This window comes from Argopecten irradians, chromosome 3, assembly GCF_041381155.1.
Source record: "Argopecten irradians isolate NY chromosome 3, Ai_NY, whole genome shotgun sequence".
In the NCBI taxonomy this organism is placed as follows: Eukaryota; Metazoa; Mollusca; class Bivalvia; order Pectinida; family Pectinidae; genus Argopecten; species Argopecten irradians.
Window position 1 is genome coordinate 49782424 of NC_091136.1, and position 22248 is coordinate 49804671.

The window sequence follows — 22248 nt, forward strand, 5'->3', positions numbered from 1 at the left end:
ATAGTAGACCAGGAATGTAACAGTGACAATGTCATACATTATCTAAATGTTCCAAAGCGTGATGTATGTTAATCAAATTGGAAACCTGCAGTGTTTCCTAAGGATAAAGAAATGTTTGCAACATGCATGTATTACAAGCAATATAATTACATATTAATGATTTTAGGAGTAAAAGATAATATTCTAGACTTAATGCCTGAAAATTTTGTTTGATGACTGGATCCATTATCAGGGCAAACAGACCCTAAATATAAATAGCATGCAAAGAGTCTTACAGAACATTGAGGAAGAGATAAATAATCATATCAGTTCATTTTGAAAATAAGTGCTGATCAATTGATGATAGTTATTGTTAAAATCATCACAGCGTATCCAAGCGACAGATGAAGTTGTAGGTAGGTCTGTCTCAGTGACATACTCCTCATGTAAATCATCTCTCAGAGCAGCAAGTCAATCAGAGCACCTGTATGTACAGGTATATACACAGGTAAAAACAAGCTCCTTACCTGTGGTGTCCCGTGTCCCCTAACACATCACAGCTAGCTACTGCACAACTGTATGTGAAACTGCCAGAAATGCGGGCTGTTGCCATATGCCAGTGCTTCTGAAGATACACATGTGTACAAATATGCCCCGCCACTATAGTGAATGGATTCCTAGTGACCAGATCGGTACACACCCCATCTCTGTCAGGGTTGGGCAGATTGAGGAGACAACATGGAGAGTTTACCAGGATGAGTAGGATAAAACGAAGGAAATAGCAGAAAAGGAGAAAAATATTTGTGCAACTTTTAAAACTGTATAACAAAAGAATAGCATCGTATCAGAAACAGATGAAAAACACAAGTTTGTAAAATTTCATAACAAATAGAATAGCAAGTAGGAAGAGTAGAATGAAAACTTTGTGCAGCTAAACAAAAATGATGGGGTAATGAAAATAAAAATTGGATTTCAAAAGCTGATAAGCTAATCTCTAAAGTTTGTGTCCATGATTGATAGTGTCAAGATGCTCTAATAACAAAGATGATTATCAAGATCCAACTGGGTCTTCATAGGTTTAGATGAAGTAAAACTGTGATGATACAGAGAAATATGTATTGAAGAATTGTAGATATTCATAGGAATGAGATTCATGCTGAGAAAATGTTCAGGAAAGAAAAAGCTAGTTCAAAGCTTGACGAGGATGCGAGTCAAAGAAACTAAGCTACAGATATATGTGCAGAAACTACTAAGTAAACATGTCACAAAAATACTTGCTGAAATTGTGATTCCAATACAGCATTCATTTTGAAATATTACTTCAATTTCCATGAGAATATTGGGAATGATTTAAAAATCTCTGCTATACTACAATCTGCTTATTTCAATCTAAAACATTCCAGATAACATGTGCTCACAATTTTGCTCAACATTTTCTTAATTGATCAAAGTTATTTTTTAATCAGAAAAGATCAATATTCTCCTTCACAAAGCGTATCTTATAATTATCAAATCTTGATCATGATGTGCTTAATTTCACATATCAGTAATAGGGATCATCTTTACGATATAACTACTGGTTAATCTTTTTCTTCTTTAATTATTTCTTGGCAAAAACAATTACCAACATATTTCTGTATGTATAGTATTTTCTTAGAATAGTTAATGCTCTTTTTGATAACCCTGCAGCTTTATATTTTGAATAAATAGAGAGGACAAATAACTTGAATACACTTGAGATACCAAGACAATGTTGTAAAGCAAACTTACTGTTGATCAGCCCCACCCTTCAGTGATATGACGTCATATTTTCATGTGATTTTGTGACATCACAATCACAGGAAGGTGAGACTATGATCGCTATTTGTAATTCATTATAATATCTTGAAACCCTTGTATTGGAAAGTAAGTTTTGAAGGTAATTGTATACAGTTACCTGGTAAATAGAGAGTGGACACTTAACATTCATTGCTGCATGCTACTGATGTTATCAAATAAAATGGTTTTAATTTACAAGAAAAATACAAGTTTAATCTATTCATAGCTTTATCAAAGTCATTATTTTTTTCAGAAAAGTAATCAAAGACCATGAATGGTCATACCACTTGGCCGTTACAATATTGATGAATGTCAATCATATTTGAATTGCATTAAAAGAAATCAACAAGCAACACACAGAAATGCAAAGTTTTTTTTACACATTAACCGCTTTGATCATGGATTTTTAAGATTACATCATCTGTAATTTTGTATGCACTGCATTTAAAAGTGCAAATGTCACGCAATTCAATATAATCTGCCTAAAGCTTAAATCATTATCTCTGTATGCCATAGAGAAATCCTTTGTCAACATGCAAATATTTCTGGACAAGAAGCAGCGTTAAGCTTTAAAGCACTAGACAGACACATCAAAGACGTCAACAGACTTGAAGCAATCTTCTCAGGCAAATTCATCAAGACAGGAAAATAATCAAAACCGAATTGGAATTATGTAGTATTACAATACCATAGCACAATCAATATAAGCAACAACAAAAATGGCCGTCGCCCGATATTGTGGTCAACAGAACGTGAGGAAATTTTGCATGAGAGATCTGAGAAAGCCGCTACAAGCAGAGGATGATTCAATATGAGATGTAATAATCGGCAAGTCTCGACTCGTAGCCTACACAAGACTAGTCACAGTATCATCAAATTCTGCTTCATTGCTACATATAGATCAGTGTAAGGAGTAAGACTGCACTAGTTTTAACTCATTCACCCCTGTAATTCTATAATGGACTGGTTTAGTCTTTGATTTAGACGAGTCCAAATGTGTCTTCAGGGGTGAATGAGTTATAGACTCCTGAAAGAAAGTCATACTACAGAGAATGATCACATATTTGACTATGGATTAGCTATTAGTTAGGATAACAGGTAACATGGGGAGTCTACCAGCTGTCACCAAACACAGAAGGAAGTATATGTTTTAATGTTGTAAGAATGTTAATTCAGGTCTGACTCAAGCTGGTAGACAAATGTTAATCATAAACAAAGCCAAACCAACCGGGCCAACTAGCAAGCTTACTATCATTCTAATGCAGGTTATACATAATTAAATAGCTCCAGCATGTCCCAAAAACATTTTTTTTTGTTCCCGAAAACCAAATGGTTGAACATGAACCCAGGGCTGGTGTGGCGGTAATATATCTAGTTAACATGCAGAATACAGTGCAGAATAAACTTTATAAAAGACCAGCATATCAGTATAATATTACTCACTGATCGTCTATTCCTATGTCGACCTTTGAAGAACCTCTTCAAGTGGTGAAAATAAGAAATAAAATAAAAATAAAAAGGGAGGGATGCTTCTGGGATACGATAAAAACAAAATAGGTATATATCACTATCTAGTTTTGGGTATGAATATTCCACACAAGCTAACTTTTCTGAACTCAAGAGTTGGGGATGCTTTCACAGTATGTTTTTAAAAGAATTCTTTAAGGCAATAGGTTATATTGAAGATCTACTTTGTTAGACAGTACAAGTATATCTATATCTCCAACTCTGATAACAAACATGACCATTTAGATGCAGCGTAGAGTTCAGTAAGTCAATCATCTGATCTGTCCATCTCACTATTTCACAAAGCTACAATTAAAGAAGTTCTTAATTTTTTAAATCCATCCGTTAATCTCCTCTTTATCAATTTACAGTTGTGTGACTCACTTAACCACGTTTATGATTTCAAACATTTAATTATTGTAGTAAAAATGTCCTAGCTAAATTTATCATAAGTATTTAGAATTAGTTCAAAATTGATTCTAATTTTTTCAAAGCGACTTTTGAAATTCCCATTCTAAGCTTTATAGAGATAGCTAGAGCAAGTATAGAGATAGCTAGAGCAAGTGAAGTCAGTCTTAATTTTTCAATCAAGTGTTCATCATAGTTGAAATTTTCAATCAAGTATCTATTAGTATTGAACCTGACAACCCTAAAAAGATCAAAATCTGGATCAATTATTGAATAGATATTTATCTGATGTCATTTTATCTATATTTACTTTTATGATAACTAAAATTGACTGAATATTTTACGCGGGAGCTTGTCTATATCAGCGGTAGGGTGCCTGCAGTTATAACATTGCTGTGTTGTTACGATTTGAGAGAGAACAAATTTTTCAGTCTATATAGGTAGCTACCCCTAGTTCTCACAATCGTAGTTCTCGATATTGATTTAAATCAGGATATTGTTCCTGGAGTGTTTACACCTATAGGTAATACGAGTCCCACACCAATCTCCTCCCAGTATCCTATATCCTTACAGAGGAACCAATATTTTCATAGCCTACACTTTCTCTTACTGATAAAGAACTAAGAAATGCTTTTTTGTAATAGTCTCAACACTCAAGTACAGTCCTCTTATTAAATCACAGTGCTTTTTATAAAGTTCCATGAATTGAAGGCTATATTCTACCATTGTTACATCAAGTCACTATCAGACCTAGCACTACCTGGTTTGAATTAATGGGTGAAGATGTTGCGTGTTATAAAAGATCATGTAACTTATATCTTCTAAGACTTTGTATGAATCTATACATCAGATTTGTGTCTGGTTAATTAATATTGGGTGGAGAAGAATAGAATAGACACTTGTAGATTGTTTATGATGCTTACAGAACCTATTAGTTGTTTACACTCTATTTCAATGAAATTTTAGCATTATGCATGCCTTTGTCTGCTCTAGAATTACATTTTGGCATCAAATCAAAAATGCTTTACCTAACAGATGGTTTTGAATTAATCATGTGTTTACATATTTTCTATTAAAGCTGTCATGGGTTTTACATTTGAGCTACATTTGTTTACAAAGGATGAGTTTGAAGGACACACACATATAGATATATAGACACAAATGTTATCACATTGGTAAGGCTATATTAACTCTCAAACAAAATTATGTTTCAAGATCTGTCAGTTTGCATTTCTAATAATATATAAGAGACAAACATGAATTCCACACCATGCACAATTAGAAATGTGGATGCAAAAAAGTCAAGAGTATCTCTCCAAATGCCATAGAAAACATCCAATAAAAAGCAAAATCATGATCTTAGGCATTGACTGGGTGCTAATTTTAAAAGAAAAATTCTAAAAAGCTGATTTAACGACACACAGAAGATAATGTCAGTGTTTGTTCCCTGTACCAGATTGTGCCCAGGCTGTTGTCTACTTCTTTCTCCTCCGAGTAGCTATATCTAGCTTGTTGATAAAACACCTTTTAACCATCTATAAATATTCTTTCAAGGGTATTGTCAAACAGTTTCCGATCATTTTGCTTTGTTGTTTTTTCCAAAACATTGTTCTTCAAATCTAAATGCGATAACAATGATGTAATCTTCTTATTTCTTTATTGAACTTCTACAAGGAACAAGGAATGATGTAATCTTCTTATTTCTTTATTGAACTTCTACAAGGAACTATTGAAATATTTATCTGATTCAACACATTATATACCAAAATTTAAGTATTTTAGAATAATGTTGGTTAGGGTGTTCAATAAATCAAGACTAAATAATTTCAATGGTGTTTATATTATTTGAATGTTATTCTTAAATCTAGCAGCCTAGTCACAAATATAGGGTCCACTCACTGACACAGGAGTGCAATTGACCAAAGCTTTAAAAATGAACAAAAATACTACTGACACTTACGGATTCTTTCACGGCAAGAAAACCGTGGCACATCCATCGTCTGGTGGTTCCATCACGACAAATGTATGCGAAACCTTTCTCATGATTGCGATCAGGTGCACAGAATGAAACTTTTTCTATCGTCTGATCCACAATCATGCTCTGAAAGAAAGAATAAATGGTTAGCTTTTCTACATAAAATGATGTCAATGACAGATGAAAAAAAGAAAATGAAAAAGGATGAAGAATGGCACTTAAAAGCGTCACTCATTGTAAAGTATCATGTACAATAACAAAGTAATGTAAATTTTAATTTCTTCATTCATTATGTACTTCAACTAACAAAAATACCAGCTGTACATACACGACCAAAATACAGTTGACTTGCATTTGTCTAAACAGGACCTCACTGGGACCAGCATATTTGGCCGGAATAGCCAGGTTTCTAGACTCTACAGGTTCTTATTACTATAATTCATAAGGAAAATATCATAAAAACCTATCAAGATAGATAGGGAACTGAATTAGACAAGGTTAAGTTTAGATAAGTTCTATTGTATTGTTTTTTCTTTCATACCTACGAAAGAGCTTTGGAAGCGATTTATTGTCTATTTTGATGCTTGTTTTTATTTAATTTTTAATTAATCTTATTTAATTACAGATCGTTGAAAGATAAAAAAAATATCTTTATATCTAACAACGATCTGTAATTAAGACAAGAGGCCCAGAGGGCCTGTATCGCTCACCTGTTTTTTTGTTAGTAATTATTACAAGACTCTGACAATTAGAAAAATAAGCAAAATTGACTCCCAAAGTTTAATTTTGAATCACAACCATACAATGATGCTATTGATACCATACAAATATGCTATCCAATACATATATTCAGAGACAAAGTAATTTATATGAAAATAGTAGCCTAATTGACCTTTTTGACCTCGCATCTATTACCGTCTAAGGCCCCGGGGGTCAGCCCTATCATTTGTACAATTTCAAATCCCAACCCTATAAGGATGCTACCATTGCATTATAAGTGCTCTTCCATTCTTAATTGCAGAGAAGAAGTCGTTTATATGGAAATAGCTAAATTGACCCCTTTTGACCCCACCCTTCAGGCCCCGGGGGGTCAGCCCCATCATTTGCAAAATTTTCAAATCCCAACCCTATAAGGATGCTAACCATTGCATTATTAGTAATCTTCCATCTTAATTGCAGAGAAAAAAGTCATTTATATGGAAATTAATTGACCCTTTTGCTTTGACCCCGCCCCTCAGGCCCCCGGGGGGTCAGCCCTATCATTTGCACAATTTTGAATCCCCACCCTATAAGGATGCTACCATTGCATTATGGGTGCTATACCATGCTAAGTTTCAGAGAAAAAGTCATTTATATGGAAATAGCCAAATTGACCCCTTTTGACCCCGCCCCTCAGGCCCCCGGGGGGTCAGCCCTATCATTTGAACAATTTTGAATCCCCACCCTATAAGGATGCTACCATTGCATTATGGGTGCTATACCATGCTTAGTTTCAGAGAAGAAGTCGTTTATATGGAAATAGCCAAATTGGCCCCTTTTGACCCCGCCCCTCAGGCCCACGGGGGGTCAGCCCTATCATTTGTACAATTTTGAATCCCCACCCTATAAGGATGCTACCATTGCATTATGGGTGCTATCCCATGCTTAGTTTCAGAGAAGAAGTCGTTTATATGGAAATAGCCAAATTGACCCCTTTTGGCCCCGCCCCTCAGGCCCCCGGGGGTCAGCCTCATCATTTGTACAATTTTCAGTTAGTAGCCCATAAGGATGCTACCAGTCAAATTTTGTTGAAATCCGACCAGCGGTTATGGAGAAGAAGTCGATTGTTGACGGACGCCGGACGCCGGACGACCCTTTTTTGGCCCCGACGACGGACGCCAGGACGCCGGACGACTGACGCCGGACGCTGCGGTATTCCATAAGCTCACCTCGGTCCTAAAAACTATGGAAACTAAAATCAAACATCAATACTACTCCTAGTGACATGTAACGTAGATGCTTCAAGTTTTACCTAGACTTTTTCTAATTAGTGTAATTAGTGTAGTGTTTTAATATAGTAATATTTTTCCCTACACTGGTGTTGTGTACAGATCCTGTAACCACTACTACCGGGTATGTGCAAAGACAAAATGTCGACCGATTCACCTACTTCAGTGAATCTTTAAAGTGTGATCACAATTGCTGAACACACAAGAGCAATGTCAATATAAACCGGCGTACAGAACTATGGTTTGTGTTTCGATTCTTCCCCCGCCCCCCCCCCCCCCCCATACCATTTCATTTATCGGAGATGGAATATTGGGTACATATTACAGTAAACCCAAAACGTGTGTGGCCAGTAGTATATAAACTGGTAGGTTATTAACTTGTGTCCTTTGGACTCTCCAATATCTCTATCACAGACATCCTTCTGTTGACAGGTTTCTAGGCTTTAGTATGTCTTGTGTGTAGAGCTTGTGTGATATATATCACAGACAACAAACATGTTTCACGAGCACCGTCCTCCAGAATATACTAATACTTGCCACTATTGATTTCATTGAGATAGAATGTATATGTACGTTCCTTCAGCGGACACAGTCAGACGTTATTTGGTTATTTGTCCCGACCTAGAGTGAATTTGTGATTTCTATTAGTCTACTATTGCTGACATTAACATCAAACATCATAAGAACACAGATCTAACAGAGTAAGAAATGTCACAGATAGTTGTAAGTGATATCAATGCTTATAGGACATTTTCTTGAAATTACTTAGATCAGTTCATGTAGCCACTAACAACTTCTCGAACACTAGTAATAATAGATCTGAACTTAAATTCTTGTAATTACAAACATGTCCCAGTGTAATTAGAATTAGTGGCCATGACCTTTTATATAGGTTCTAATGTATTGTTGATGCCATCATGATCAGGACAAACAACATTGCTGGAACAGCTCAAAGGTCACCACAAAGTTTGCTTCTTGTGATGGTTTTATATGCAATCCAAGCAATTTAATACATGAAAAAGACCTTGATCTGTGATCTTAAAGCTACCTTTATAAAATTTGATGACATTGTTAACTTTCTTGAAGGTTATTTAAATTTCCTATATACATGTACTAAATCTTTTCATGATTTACCTGTATTGTATGTCAAAAGATAAACCGATGATTTATTGGACAATTTCAAACCACAATATAATGTCAGATTGCCATATTTGTCCAGTTGTATTTATGATCTTATATAGTGTTAGAAAAGATTGATGAAATAATGAGTAACAATTCATAAAGAACACTATATAAGGGCCAAGCATTATATCCAGGTTTTGTACGGTAATGTAACAGCATTAAAACCTCTAACAGAGGCAGCAACACTATGTATCTGATAACATCTAAAAGCTTCTGGAGGTGACTCTCTCTTGCATTGTCAAACATGGCAACATTCCAATGTGGTTTACATAGGGGTGATCCCACAATCAAATGTGGACAGAAAAAGCCTACACCATCACAATTCTCCACTTGACATTCATGAGGGTAGACTGACTGCAGATCGACCTTGTCACATCAGAGCTGTATGCACTTTTGTGGCCATGATGATGAATTTCAAGAAGACACAGCATCCTCGCCAACATCTTAGAATCAATCGTGTGTGGCGCGGTCGTGTATTGGGGACCGCTATCAGGTGGAACTAGGGGTGGGAAACCAACCTGTAATCCCATCCATTTTGTTGCATTTGCCACATCTTTGCAACAACAAGGTAGCAATTCTATTCAATCCAGAATGAATATTAATAGCGCCTTTGTACTCAAGCCTTCCAGATAACAGATTAAATTCGCCCTATTCAAAGCATCTAATTCTCTGTGCAGAATTCCAGGATAGAAAAGTTCAATATCGGTTTAAAAGTGGGTGTTTTTTTTTGTGTTTTCTTGAAGTTGAAGAAATTGTGATCCAATTCTTGTACAGTAACACAAAATACTGCCATCCGTCTTACTTTAGTGGTAACCTTATTGAAGCCCTTTTGGCACCAGAACTTATGTGCAAAAACATCTTCATTTCCTTTACATAACTGGATAAAAATCAATTAAAAACTTCAACTTCACCAATTAGGCAGACAGTAATACAGGCATACATGTACAAATACAGAATGATTGACAAATGACAAATTAAACTTTGAATTGGATAAAAAGCTCCATACACATGGGCTCCCAATTTTTATCATTACACTAGAAATCAGATATGTTAAATATATAATATTATAAGGAATCTTTGTTAAACACCATGCTACAATGTCTTGTTCTGTATCATTTAATTGTTAATACCTCCAGCTGGCTCTGGTGTAGGTCATGGGTTTGTATCTTAGATCACACAGCTGCAGTGTCCTAAGGCAGAAAGACACTGTAAAAATATTGAACATGTTCCAAATCTTTTTACATCAAACTTGCCAGATGAAAAATACATGTAGTGTTTTATGTATAGCTAGAATTCACAAATGTATGTCTGCTGGCGCGCACCTTCAGGCAAAAATTGGTCAATCTATATGATGCGGAAAGACAGCAGACATCTTATAATTTTTTTAATACTGGCCTAGGATTTGCTGGGACTCGATAATATAAGCCAACATGGTTCAATAATGACACTGCAGGACTCTGTGTAGCAGCTATCCTAGGATGGTTAACCAGCCTCAGCCATTAACCACTGGGGTCCCTACAGGTCACAGTACCTTGATAAAACATCAAGTTAGAATAGTCATCTCAATATAAAGACGTTGACCAGGGCCTTTACATAAGAACCGACCCACCCCCCACCCACCCCCAAAAAAAAGACGTCAACCAGGGCCTTTACATTATATATGAGAACCCCATCACTAGTGATCAGATGTCGACCAGGGCCTTAATATTAAATAAGAACTCTACAAACAATCACACCTATAAAGGGACAGACCATTATAGGTCCCTGAACTTGGAATCACACACAGAATATTAATTATATATATATACTTATAAGACAGGTCAGGATTAACCCTGGGTGACATCTGCCAAATCAGATCATCTATCATTTGACAGGAGGTGATGAATAAGCAATCAATGCTTTGACTTGGTGGTCGAAGGTAAGAGTTTCCACACAGATTAAAAACTGGTGATAGATTTAGACATATTGATCATCATAGAAACTGATCCAAGTCTCTCAGCTATCTTAGTACTTAATCCTATATATATGGACAGGGGACTGAGTATTCTCTAAAACTACAGCCAATAGATGCCTAGAAAATCTCCATGTCAACAAGGGGAAACTACTCTCAAAAATAAAAATAATTAAACTGATTAGACCTAGAATTCATCTTAGCTAGGTGTATGTTGATGAATTACAATTCTGGTCTTTCCTTCTTTCATGCTTAAATTGCACATGTTGATGGAGTTCATGTCAGAATTATGATTTCATTATATATCATTGTATTGTTTCAACATATGAAAAAGGTTAGTAATTTAAATATCTGGTATATATCAACAGATACAACTACGACAATTTGTCAGCACAGTAATTAGCCTGCTGCTAATTCTGATTTCCAAATGACCAGAGTTTCAATTTTGCAATTCTTGTTTCCAAGTGACTTATATTAGCTTTAATACGTGATACAACTCAAGCTTGTAAGATTCAAACAACCCCATCAGGCATCTGGTATGTGGTTTTCAAACTTCAAACTTCAGCAAAGACTTCATCATTAAAATGACAAAATATCTCTACATAACAGATCTAGAGTGTATCATGGCCTATAATATCCCATTACAACATGTATAATGGTAGAAGCTGTTCACTCCGGATACACTTATCTTTTCTTGTCCATGAATATAACATGCATGTTGGTGATCATTCTAGATCAGTTGACTCATGGGAGTCATGTCAACCTAGTAACAGTAGCTGTATCCTAGCAACCACTTTGATAGGTTTTCTTTCAATTTCAATACGGTTAACTTGCTGGGTATGATCACAGAAATAGTGTGTTTAGATAAATCGTCATACGAACAGAACCCGATGTAAACATCATATTCTGGCCTATGAGAACAAGCACTTGTTTGTGTCATCAGGTGATCTTAATTAATATGTTCTGTAAGTACTTTTTTCTGTAGAAAAACTGTAAAATTGCTCAGGAAATTAATTAACTGCATTATACAACTTGTTATTGCCTAACATCTAAAGGTTGTTAATGAAGAGATCAATTGAACTTTTATAATTAAAAGACGAGGGGTTTTGTACAGCTTTGTAATCAAGTCTGCCCCGTGAGATTATTAATCCTCAAGAAGCGACACAGCCTCGTCTTACTCAGTATTACCCGATAAAATCACCAGCAGCTGATGCCATGAAATTAATGCCCTATTAGCCATGTTAATAATTTACCTGGTCAGTCTAAATATAGACTTGGTCTGAGATCACCTGTTTAACTTAAGGCACGCCTCTGTACAGCAATGACAAATTCATCATGAAACATTGATTTAATGTACATACACACAAGCACAGGGGAAAGAGATGATCCAAACAACCAGGAAATCTCAGCAGATTATTATAATAAACCAGTATATTTATTTGTTCTATCTGTAGAAAGCTCATTAACTATGATTGGGTATCTGGGAATCTTTCACTCAGCCATTTCGATTTTCATTCTCTAACAGATGAACAGCTATACCTGTAAACAAATTAATCTTACTCGCTATATAGTACTAGCTTAAGTTTAACATCGCTATTTCATATACCTGCATGATTGATCCATTGTTTTGATATTCTACTGGACTTATTGTACTCAATCTACCTCCAAACTTCCTTGATTTATTTTATTGTTTTACGAATGAATTTAATTATTCTACCAGTGCACCTACTGTTATAAACATATTTGTTCTACCACTGAACATGCCTGTTCTACCATTGAAACTGCTTGTGCTACCACTAAACCTATATATACTTGTTCTACCATTCAACCTGCTTGTTCTACCACTAAACATATATACTTGTTCTACCATGCAACCTGCTTGTTCTACCACTAAAACTGCTTGTTCTACCATTAAAACTGCCTGTTCTACCATTAAAACTGCCTGTTCTACCACCAGATGTGGAGATCATATAACAGAGCTTTTATTTAGCTACATGCACTTCCTCCATGATTGAACATGTTTTTTCTACCATGTACACTACTCCTTAACCTAGCTTCTTATTCTGATAACCCTACTTGTGCTACTACTGAATCTCATTTTTCTACAATAAATGCATTGTTCTACCCAGAATATATACATAATCTGCATTTTTTATCCATAAGAAACTGGAATTTCGGCTTATCTATGAACTAGTTTGATCAGGTGATGAGGATTCATTATGGTAACGTAACAGACATGCAAAAATTCTGCACTCAATCAACATTTCAATCATTGATTTTTTTATTCTAAATCAAGATTCTTTCTTGCTGAATTTTAGAATACTAATCCTCCTAAAAAGCCTGCTATCACACAGAATCTTACTGTAACTAAGGCTGATAAGAAAATTTCTGTAATTAGGCGACAATGATGGAAGGCCACTATTGATTCCTCTGTAATAGCTTACTATACCAGTCACAGACCAGCTCTAAAAATCCTCCATAAGTATAGCATGCAAGATGCAGATTGGCTTGATTGCAGAATCCCGATGGCCAAGCCATGGATCTTTCCATCCGCTACACTACAGATTGTGTTTGTTATGGTGTTTACCAGGAGATACATATTTTGTCCTCTGTTATATGTTTGTAAGTTCTTTAAATCAATGGTAAGTGTCATACTTATAATGTCAACAAGAGCAATACTTTTTTTCACAAATTGCAACTCTCATATCAAGGAAAACATTGGGAGAAAAAAAAAACCATAATGAAACCCTGCATATCAAATGGTTGAATATCAGAAGTTATCAATTGCTGTTCAGAACAAAGAGGTGTAGAAAAGAATAAATGTTGAAAATGTACGATGTCCATGTTGTAAGGGAAAATAAAGGTGATCATGACCTGATATTTAACACAAGCATCCTATAGATTTATCTTCTTCTTTTTTACCAAATGCTGGACTCTAGCATTTGTAATTGGACTTAATAATATACTGCCTGAAGTCTACAAAAACATAAGAAAGAATGGACCAATCATATAATGGCCACAGAAAATATTATCAGTGATCCTAAGTGTACACTTGATACACAGTAGAATTATGTAATGGCAGGTTACCTGATAAGCGTTCATTTAAAACTTGGTTGGAAAACATGATGCTGAAGCATCAATATGATAAGAGACTAAAGAAACGTCAATGATGACACAAATCACTCTAGTCAAGAAACTGTCAACAAGTGCTAAAAACTTTTAAAAAATATCTCAATTATCTTTGACAAGCTTCCACCGTTGAAATTGTAAGCATTATTATGAAGAAGCAAATCAATGATGACTGCTTTCATTTTGCCGGTGCCTGTCATGACCAGATTTTAAAGTCTCACAAGAAATATCTGATATCCCACATCATCCTTTGTTTTCTAAGATAATTGCTGTTTGCTGTCTATAACAAGTTGGGTGGTAAACATGTACATGATCTAAGATTCACATCCTCGTATTGAAATACTGTAAATAAACTTCAATTTAGATATCGTTTAAAATTTTCTGTAATTACAATATAATAGCATGCAGGATAAAAGTTTGGCTTACAAAACATTGAAATGAATGTTGAAAACAATACTGTATTAAATTTTCTTTGCACTATGAAACTAGATACTCTTTACATGCGACAGGTATTTATGTAACCAATCAAGAATCATGTTTATGCTGCGTAAGTGTTACGCTACTCAAACATTCCATCTTTCATGTATATATTGCGTAAGTGTTACGCTACTGAAACCTTCCATCTTTCATGTTTATGCTGCGTAAGTGTTACGCTACTCAAACATTCCATCTTTCATGTATATGCTGCGTAAGTGTTACGCTACTGAAACCTTCCATCTTTCATGTTTATGCTGCGAAAGTGTTACGCTACTCAAACATTCCATCTTTCATGTTTATGCTGCGTAAGTGTTAGGCTACTGAAATCTTCCATCTTTCATGTTTATGCTGCGAAAGTGTTACGCTACTGAAACCTTCCATCTTTCATGTTTATGCTGCGAAAGTGTTACGCTACTGAAACCTTCCATCTTTCATGTTTATGCTGCGTAAGTGTTACGCTACTGAAACCTTCCATCTTTCATGTTTATGCTGCGAAAGTGTTACGCTACTGAAACATTCTATCTTTCATGTTTATGCTGCGAAAGTGTTACACTACTGAAACATTCCATTTTCATGTTTATGCTGCGTAAGTGTTACGCTACTGAAACATTCTATCTTTCATGTTTATGCTGCGTAAGTGTTACGCTACTGAAACATTCTATCTTTCATGTTTATGCTGCGAAAGTGTTACACTACTGAAACATTCCATTTTCATGTTTATGCTGCGTAAGTGTTACGCTACTCAAACATTCCATCTTTCATGTATATGCTGCGTAAGTGTTACGCTACTGAAACCTTCCATCTTTCATGTTTATGCTGCGAAAGTGTTACGCTACTCAAACATTCCATCTTTCATGTATATGCTGCGTAAGTGTTACGCTACTGAAACCTTCCATCTTTCATGTTTATGCTGCGAAAGTGTTACGCTACTGAAACATTCCATCTTTCATGTATATGCTGCGAAAGTGTTACGCTACTCAAACATTCCATCTTTCATGTATATGCTGCGTAAGTGTTACGCTACTGAAACCTTCCATCTTTCATGTTTATGCTGTGTAAGTGTTACGCTACTGAAACATTCCATCTTTCATGTATATACTGCGAAAGTGTTACGCTACTCAAACATTCCATCTTTCATGTATATACTGCGTTAGTGTTACGCTACTGAAACCTTCCATCTTTCATGTTTATGCTGCGAAAGTGTTACACTACTGAAACATTCCATCTTTTTCATGTTATGCTGCGAAAGTGTTACGCTACTCAAACATTCCATCTTTCATGTATATGCTGCGTAAGTGTTACGCTACTGAAACCTTCCATCTTTCATGTTTATGCTGCGAAAGTGTTACGCTACTCAAACATTCCACTTCATGTATACTGCGAAGTGTTACTACTGAACTTCCATCTTTCATGTTTATGCTGCGTAAGTGTTACGCTACTGAAACATTCCATCTTTCATGTATATGCTGCGTAAGTGTTACGCTACTGAAACCTTCCATCTTTCATGTTTATGCTGCGAAAGTGTTACGCTACTGAAACATTCCATCTTTCATGTATATACTGCGTAAGTGTTACGCTACTGAAACCTTCCATCTTTCATGTTTATGCTGCGAAAGTGTTACGCTACTGAAACCTTCCATCTTTCATGTTTATGCTGCGTAAGTGTTACGCTACTGAAACCTTCCATCTTTCATGTTTATGCTGCGTAAGTGTTACGCTACTGAAACATTCCATCTTTCATGTTTATGCTGCGAAAGTGTTACGCTACTGAAACCTTCCATCCATCTTTCATGTTTATGCTGCGAAAGTGTTACGCTACTGAAACCTTCTATCTTTCATGTTTATGCTGCGTAAGTGTTACAGTTACGCTACTGAAACCTTCCATCTTTCATGTTTATGCTGCGTAAGTGTTACGCTACTGAAACCTTCCATCTTTCATGTTTATGCTGCGAAAGTGTTACGCTACTGAAACCTTCCATCTTTCATGTTTATACTGCGAAAGTGTTACGCTACTGAAACATTCTATCTTTCATGTATATACTGCGTAAGTGTTACGCTACTGAAACCTTCCATCTTTCATGTTTATGCTGCGAAAGTGTTACGCTACTGAAACCTTCCATCTTTCATGTATATGCTGCGTAAGTGTTACGCTACTGAAACCTTCCATCTTTCATGTTTATGCTGCGAAAGTGTTACGCTACTGAAACCTTCCATCTTTCATGTTTATGCTGCGAAAGTGTTACGCTACTGAAACATTCCATCTTTCATGTATATACTGCGTAAGTGTTACGCTACTGAAACATTCTATCTTTCATGTTTATGCTGCGAAAGTGTTACGCTACTCAAACATTCCATCTTTCATGTATATGCTGCGTAAGTGTTACGCTACTGAAACCTTCCATCTTTCATGTTTATGCTGCGAAAGTGTTACGCTACTGAAACCTTCCATCTTTCATGTTTATGCTGCGTAAGTGTTACGCTACTGAAACATTCCATCTTTCATGTTTATGCTGCGAAAGTGTTACGCTACTGAAACATTCCATCTTTCATGTATATGCTGCGTAAGTGTTACGCTACTGAAACATTCTATCTTTCATGTTTATACTGCGTAAGTGTTATGCTACTCAAACATTCTATCTTTCATGTTTATGCTGCGTTAGTGTCAAGCTACTGAAACATTTCATCTTTTAGGTTTTTTCAAAGTTCAAACTAGGTCTATTCCTGTTACAAATGTTTTTTCATCCTAGTTATCTACTCTTGCTGGTAGAAATTAATTGTTATGTATAATGCTTTTGTGAGATTTATCATATTTTGTACACAAGATCTAGTGATGTTACAGATTCAATCAATTCCTAGCTACAGGAGGAGATAACTCCTGTAAAAGACTTTGTTGTTGAGTACCCACCTTACTGATCTCATCCACTACCCTGAGGGCATCACCAGAAACATAGAGTATTGCTCGCTGGTACTTCCCTCGACATTGCTGCAAAATAAACAAACACAGATCAAATTAGGAAATGACACTAGTGGACACTTGCACCAAAGCATGAAATCATACAACGTGGGATTAGGGTATTAACGAACAGGACTGTTGATAATGAAACCACTGAGTTAGCAAATGAAAGTTAATTGAGAATGAAGATTGGCCAACAAGCCTATTGATTATCAAGACCAACAGACTTGAAAGGCTAGAAACGATCAGGCAATATGATCTATCATTTCACAGTACACAGAACTACAGAATATAGAATAGGTTTAATGTAAAATACATAGTTTCGGATGAAACAAATACAAGCTTATTACTATTAAAGGTTTATGCCACAATGATAAAGTCATGCATCACCCATTATAGCACCATACAACAAAGCCCTATACAATATCTACACTTAGTGGAATCACATTCTACCCAAATATCATTAGCGCTAGAACGGTTAACCGGATATATATCTGGTTCATGGTTCTGTTTGAGCTTGTATCCGGATAGCATTTTAGCTATCCGATAACCACCATATGCATTTCATACTGCAAAAATACTCCTCAAAGTAATGAAATTCCTGTACTAATAACCGTCTTCACCTATAGTATAAATTATATATGCTTTCAGAAGCACAATTATGTATATATGTAATGAAATAAAAAGTGTTACCACAACAGGACACTCGGCCATCACAAAAACGTTTCGGTTTCTTTTGGCTTCTATGCAAACGTGTCGTGTGCAAAAGAAACTGTGTGCAGGAAGTAGGCCTACTTTGAGATTGTAAATGTTTACATCAATTTCCAATCACCATCATGGTTTTATTAAAAACAAACAAAATAAATCTAATTCAAAGCAATTCTTTGTGTCAAACGATTGTTTCCTGAAAGATGTGAGCGATTGTTATGGAATCCAGACGAAGTATGACGAAATGACATTGATGTACAACTGTAATATTTCTTAAACAGCGACGGTTATCTGGTAACGGTTTGGTTAATCAGATCCGGTTAATAACCGGTTGGCATTTTTACTAACTGTTCCAGCACTAAATATCAGCATCAACAGTAAAAATGGAAAACATGAAGAACTCCTACACAGATGATACATAATAACAACTACGATAAAATAACTACAATTTCAATAGGCCAATTCAATCACTAGTTTGTGGAATTCTTTCACCTCTGAAAAAGCATTGAAATGATTATAAGATTACCCCTGAAACAGTTATACTTCCAACACCGACAACAAGTACTGGTATTGTACTTTATATCATTAAAGTAAGAGGGATTCTCCAAGGAAATAAACTGCTGATATTATCACCAACAATATATGTATGAATATTCCCTACCAGAACAAAGTCTACAACAAAATCTAATCAGCAAACAAATATAAACAAAAAATATGTAATTGATCCATTTAGCGACCGAAAGAATAAGTATTGTTTTCTATATTAGAATCTCTGTTTCTAATAACCTAGTTAAAAATGTTCAACTTCAATAATAGGATATTCCCTTCTGGCTCCTGGCACATCCTAATCAAATCAATGTTGCTGTAGGTTGCTCCAGATTGTGTTTAACTGCCAAAACGTATTTAGATTAATGGGTTGCAGAAGACATGGAGTTCTCTGATGGACATGCAGCAACATTTCAGAACAATACATAGCCACGAGATACATCAATATTTACAACATCAATACAATTTATAGATGTTCTTGAGTCGTTTGTGGTGCATTTACACCAGGTCTCCTTCTCTATTTTGACAACAGCTATAAATACCAAGCATTAAGTACGCTGCTACATAGTGCATTTCCTATGAATAGTTACTTCTTTTCCTGATTTTACACAGCAGGTTAATATTTTACCTTTGCACAATACAATGTGAAGGTGCTATTATATAATTTCAATTTAATCAGAGGACAAAGACAAAGTTGAAAAATTGTAAGACTAAATTTCATTCACAACATTCAGCTTTCTATCACAATTTTTTTTACTGCATATTAAATACAAGTGAAGAAACGTTCATAAGTTTTACATCAACAATATATCAAAGAAAGGTTGTACAAAGATACAATAAGTTTATAGAACAAGCAGGAAAGGCACGGAACGTATTGATCACAATTGGTATACAAGGACCACTGAAGCCTATAGCTAGCCCACGCAATGTAACATGCACCAATATACAAAGGATTAGGTAACATTTCAACACAGACATCTAATGATACCCATCTGGGCATAATGGTAACGACAAGCTTCCACAATTTTAGAATAATTATGAATTCCCTACACATTCTTAAAACTTTCAAGGACACGTACACTTTTTGAGTTTACCATTCTAAACTTTTTTCTTCCCTAGTCAGATCTTTAGGTTATTGACTTTAAATTCTAAAATCTACCTGAAATCATAATACTACCAGCAGGTACAACCATTTAAGGATTAAAGTCTCTTTCTGGTGGTTCTATCAAAAGATAAAGTTGAGTAGGGTATCGATATTTGGAATGGACCGCGAAGCAGTCCATGAAACAAATATCGATACCCTACTCAACTTTATCCTTCGATAGAACCACCAGAAAGAGACTTTAATCCTTATATTTACAGTCTTAACTATTATTTTCATAGCTCAAAATTTACACTTAATAGTGTTTATGGCATTTACAAGACTAAAATTGAATTATATAGTTTGGTTCCGACAGGCATTTGGAACAGCCACTCGAAGTGGCGGAAATTTCCGCCAAATTTATCAATGACCATACAAATAAAATGAGTTCCGTCTGATGAAGCATATATCTGGGGTTTTCCCGGTATGAAACTATAAATCGTTTTATTTATCTGTTGTTAAAAATACCATGGTGCAAAGCAGTTTGGTTTTAATATTTTGCTTCGTATGATTACACACGCTTACACAATTCATAACGTGGCAGGATATTTAACGTAGTTGTGACACGGCGTCCGATTCAAACCGCCTGTGTCAAGGAGGTGTGACAAACTGAGAGTTTCTTCAATCTACTTAATCAGTTCACGTTTGAAATTTCTTGAATACACGGATGTTTACATAGTTCCAAGTCTTTATTTCCGGATTTTGAAAATTTTCAAATGTATCGGACGTCGTTTTGAGGAACATGTACAGATACAGGTAGGCCCTCTACTGTAAACGTTTACAGCTCTCAAAATGTTAGCTTATATTTATATTGTTGTTTCAAACACTTCGATAAATATTAGCGATATATATTTCAAGTATTGTAAAGCTACAATTGTAGGATTCCGTTTTATTGATATTTCGAAACACCCAAACGTACATTGTGAATGTAAGGCCTAGTAGATAACGTACAGGACTTATCTCTCCCCCGAGGTGAACAAAAATGCATTGTCGTGCTAGGTCGTTTTGGTAAAACTTATCCAACTCAAAGACTGATGTTGTCCTGACATATCTTATGCGTTTGCGTACAACCGAAGATGTTAAAAATACAAAAAGGATGTAGATCTACATGTTGTAGCGAACAACACAGACTCACCGACAAACAACATGTAAATATTGCGACGTCATCAGAATGTGCAAAACTGTGCATTGTACAACATTGCTTATTTATCATACGCACGGAAGCATTGCTCAAAGAGGTACGGTAGTAATATAAACAATGTAACGTTTCTACATTTGTATTTACACACGTACATGTATATGTGTTCAAACCTATTTTGATATGGACATGTTCATCGAACGTAAGTTCGGTACTGAAAACACCAAAAGTTTCTGATAGGACCTTCATAAATTCATCCGCAGGGCTCCAAATTGCGCGTGACATACTCAATCTATCGAGAAATAAAGTTGAGTAGCCTTTGGTTGAAATCAACGGGGTTTATACTATCAATTCACCACTGACTGTAAATATTTGATAAAACAGTGATGATAGTAGACTAGGTAGTTACTTGCATGTATATGCAATGGTTCATAGACCCAAAAAGAAAATGGGAACATTCTGATATCAGGAAACTAATCAACAAATTTATCTACCACAATGGCATTTTATTATACATATAATTACTTGATCACAAAGTAATGCATTCTAACCAGTAGCACATTATTCTCTAATGTTTTATGAACTTTTCTTGAGACAGATTAGGCTATTTCTCTTATATTTGATGAATTATTCTTTAGACTACATGCCATATATGCTCTTAATCTACATTCAAATTTCCATAAACATACCTTTCAAAATATTTCAAGAAATTACTAGATGAATGCTTCAATACTACTGAATATACTTTATCAAATCTGCAAAACTCTTTACATAGAAAAAGTCTACTTTGGGAACTGTTCTTTTCAGGATAGCAGATTTATAATGAAATAAATCATGATCACAATGACACATTGTTGAAATACGATAAATTACTTTTCATATCCTATACACATTTTGTCATGTTCACAATTTCTTGAAAAGTCTTCTGAACTATTTATTAGACAATTGTGTCCCATTCATTTCCCCAGCCGACAAAAAAAGAAAAGTACAGATTCTGGTTGTCATGGTGATCAAACCCATTTGTATGACATTTAATTCCAAGCCGCCATCTTCTATATATCCATCCCGACTTTGTCCTATACCTACATGCTGGACAGGATCAATACGCTCTTCATACATTCATCCTTTGTCATTATGTTATTATTTTTCCCAGGGATCTCTGCATGATAAATGGCTGTAGTTCTAATGCTTGAGGCATTGGCTTTTTTTCAAACTATTCTTGGAGTGAGGTTTGTGGTCTTAGAACTGTTCAGAGCTATATTTTATGTGCATGCTTAAATCTTTTTAAAGGGCATCACTTATGGGGAAAAAAATGTCTCAGAAAGCTAAAAGAACTTCTTGAAATCAAT

The 22248-nt window shown here is 35.3% G+C and overlaps 1 protein-coding gene across 5 annotated transcripts in view; it reads right to left on the reverse strand.

Annotated features, from left to right (window-relative positions):
• LOC138318939 (protein numb-like) overlaps positions 1–22248 on the reverse strand; it is a 43885-nt gene that overhangs the window by 7845 nt on the left and 13792 nt on the right. For 2 of the 5 annotated variants that reach the window (XM_069261766.1, XM_069261761.1), the window contains exons 4-6: positions 17319–17396; positions 5666–5812; positions 3241–3276 (exon numbers count right to left, since the gene is read on the reverse strand). In XM_069261766.1, the coding sequence (XP_069117867.1) occupies positions 3241–3276; positions 5666–5812; positions 17319–17396 (261 nt within the window). The remainder of the gene's footprint in view (positions 1–3240; positions 3277–5665; positions 5813–17318; positions 17397–22248) is intronic. The other 3 variants (XM_069261762.1, XM_069261765.1, XM_069261763.1) reach the window with 3 other exon arrangements.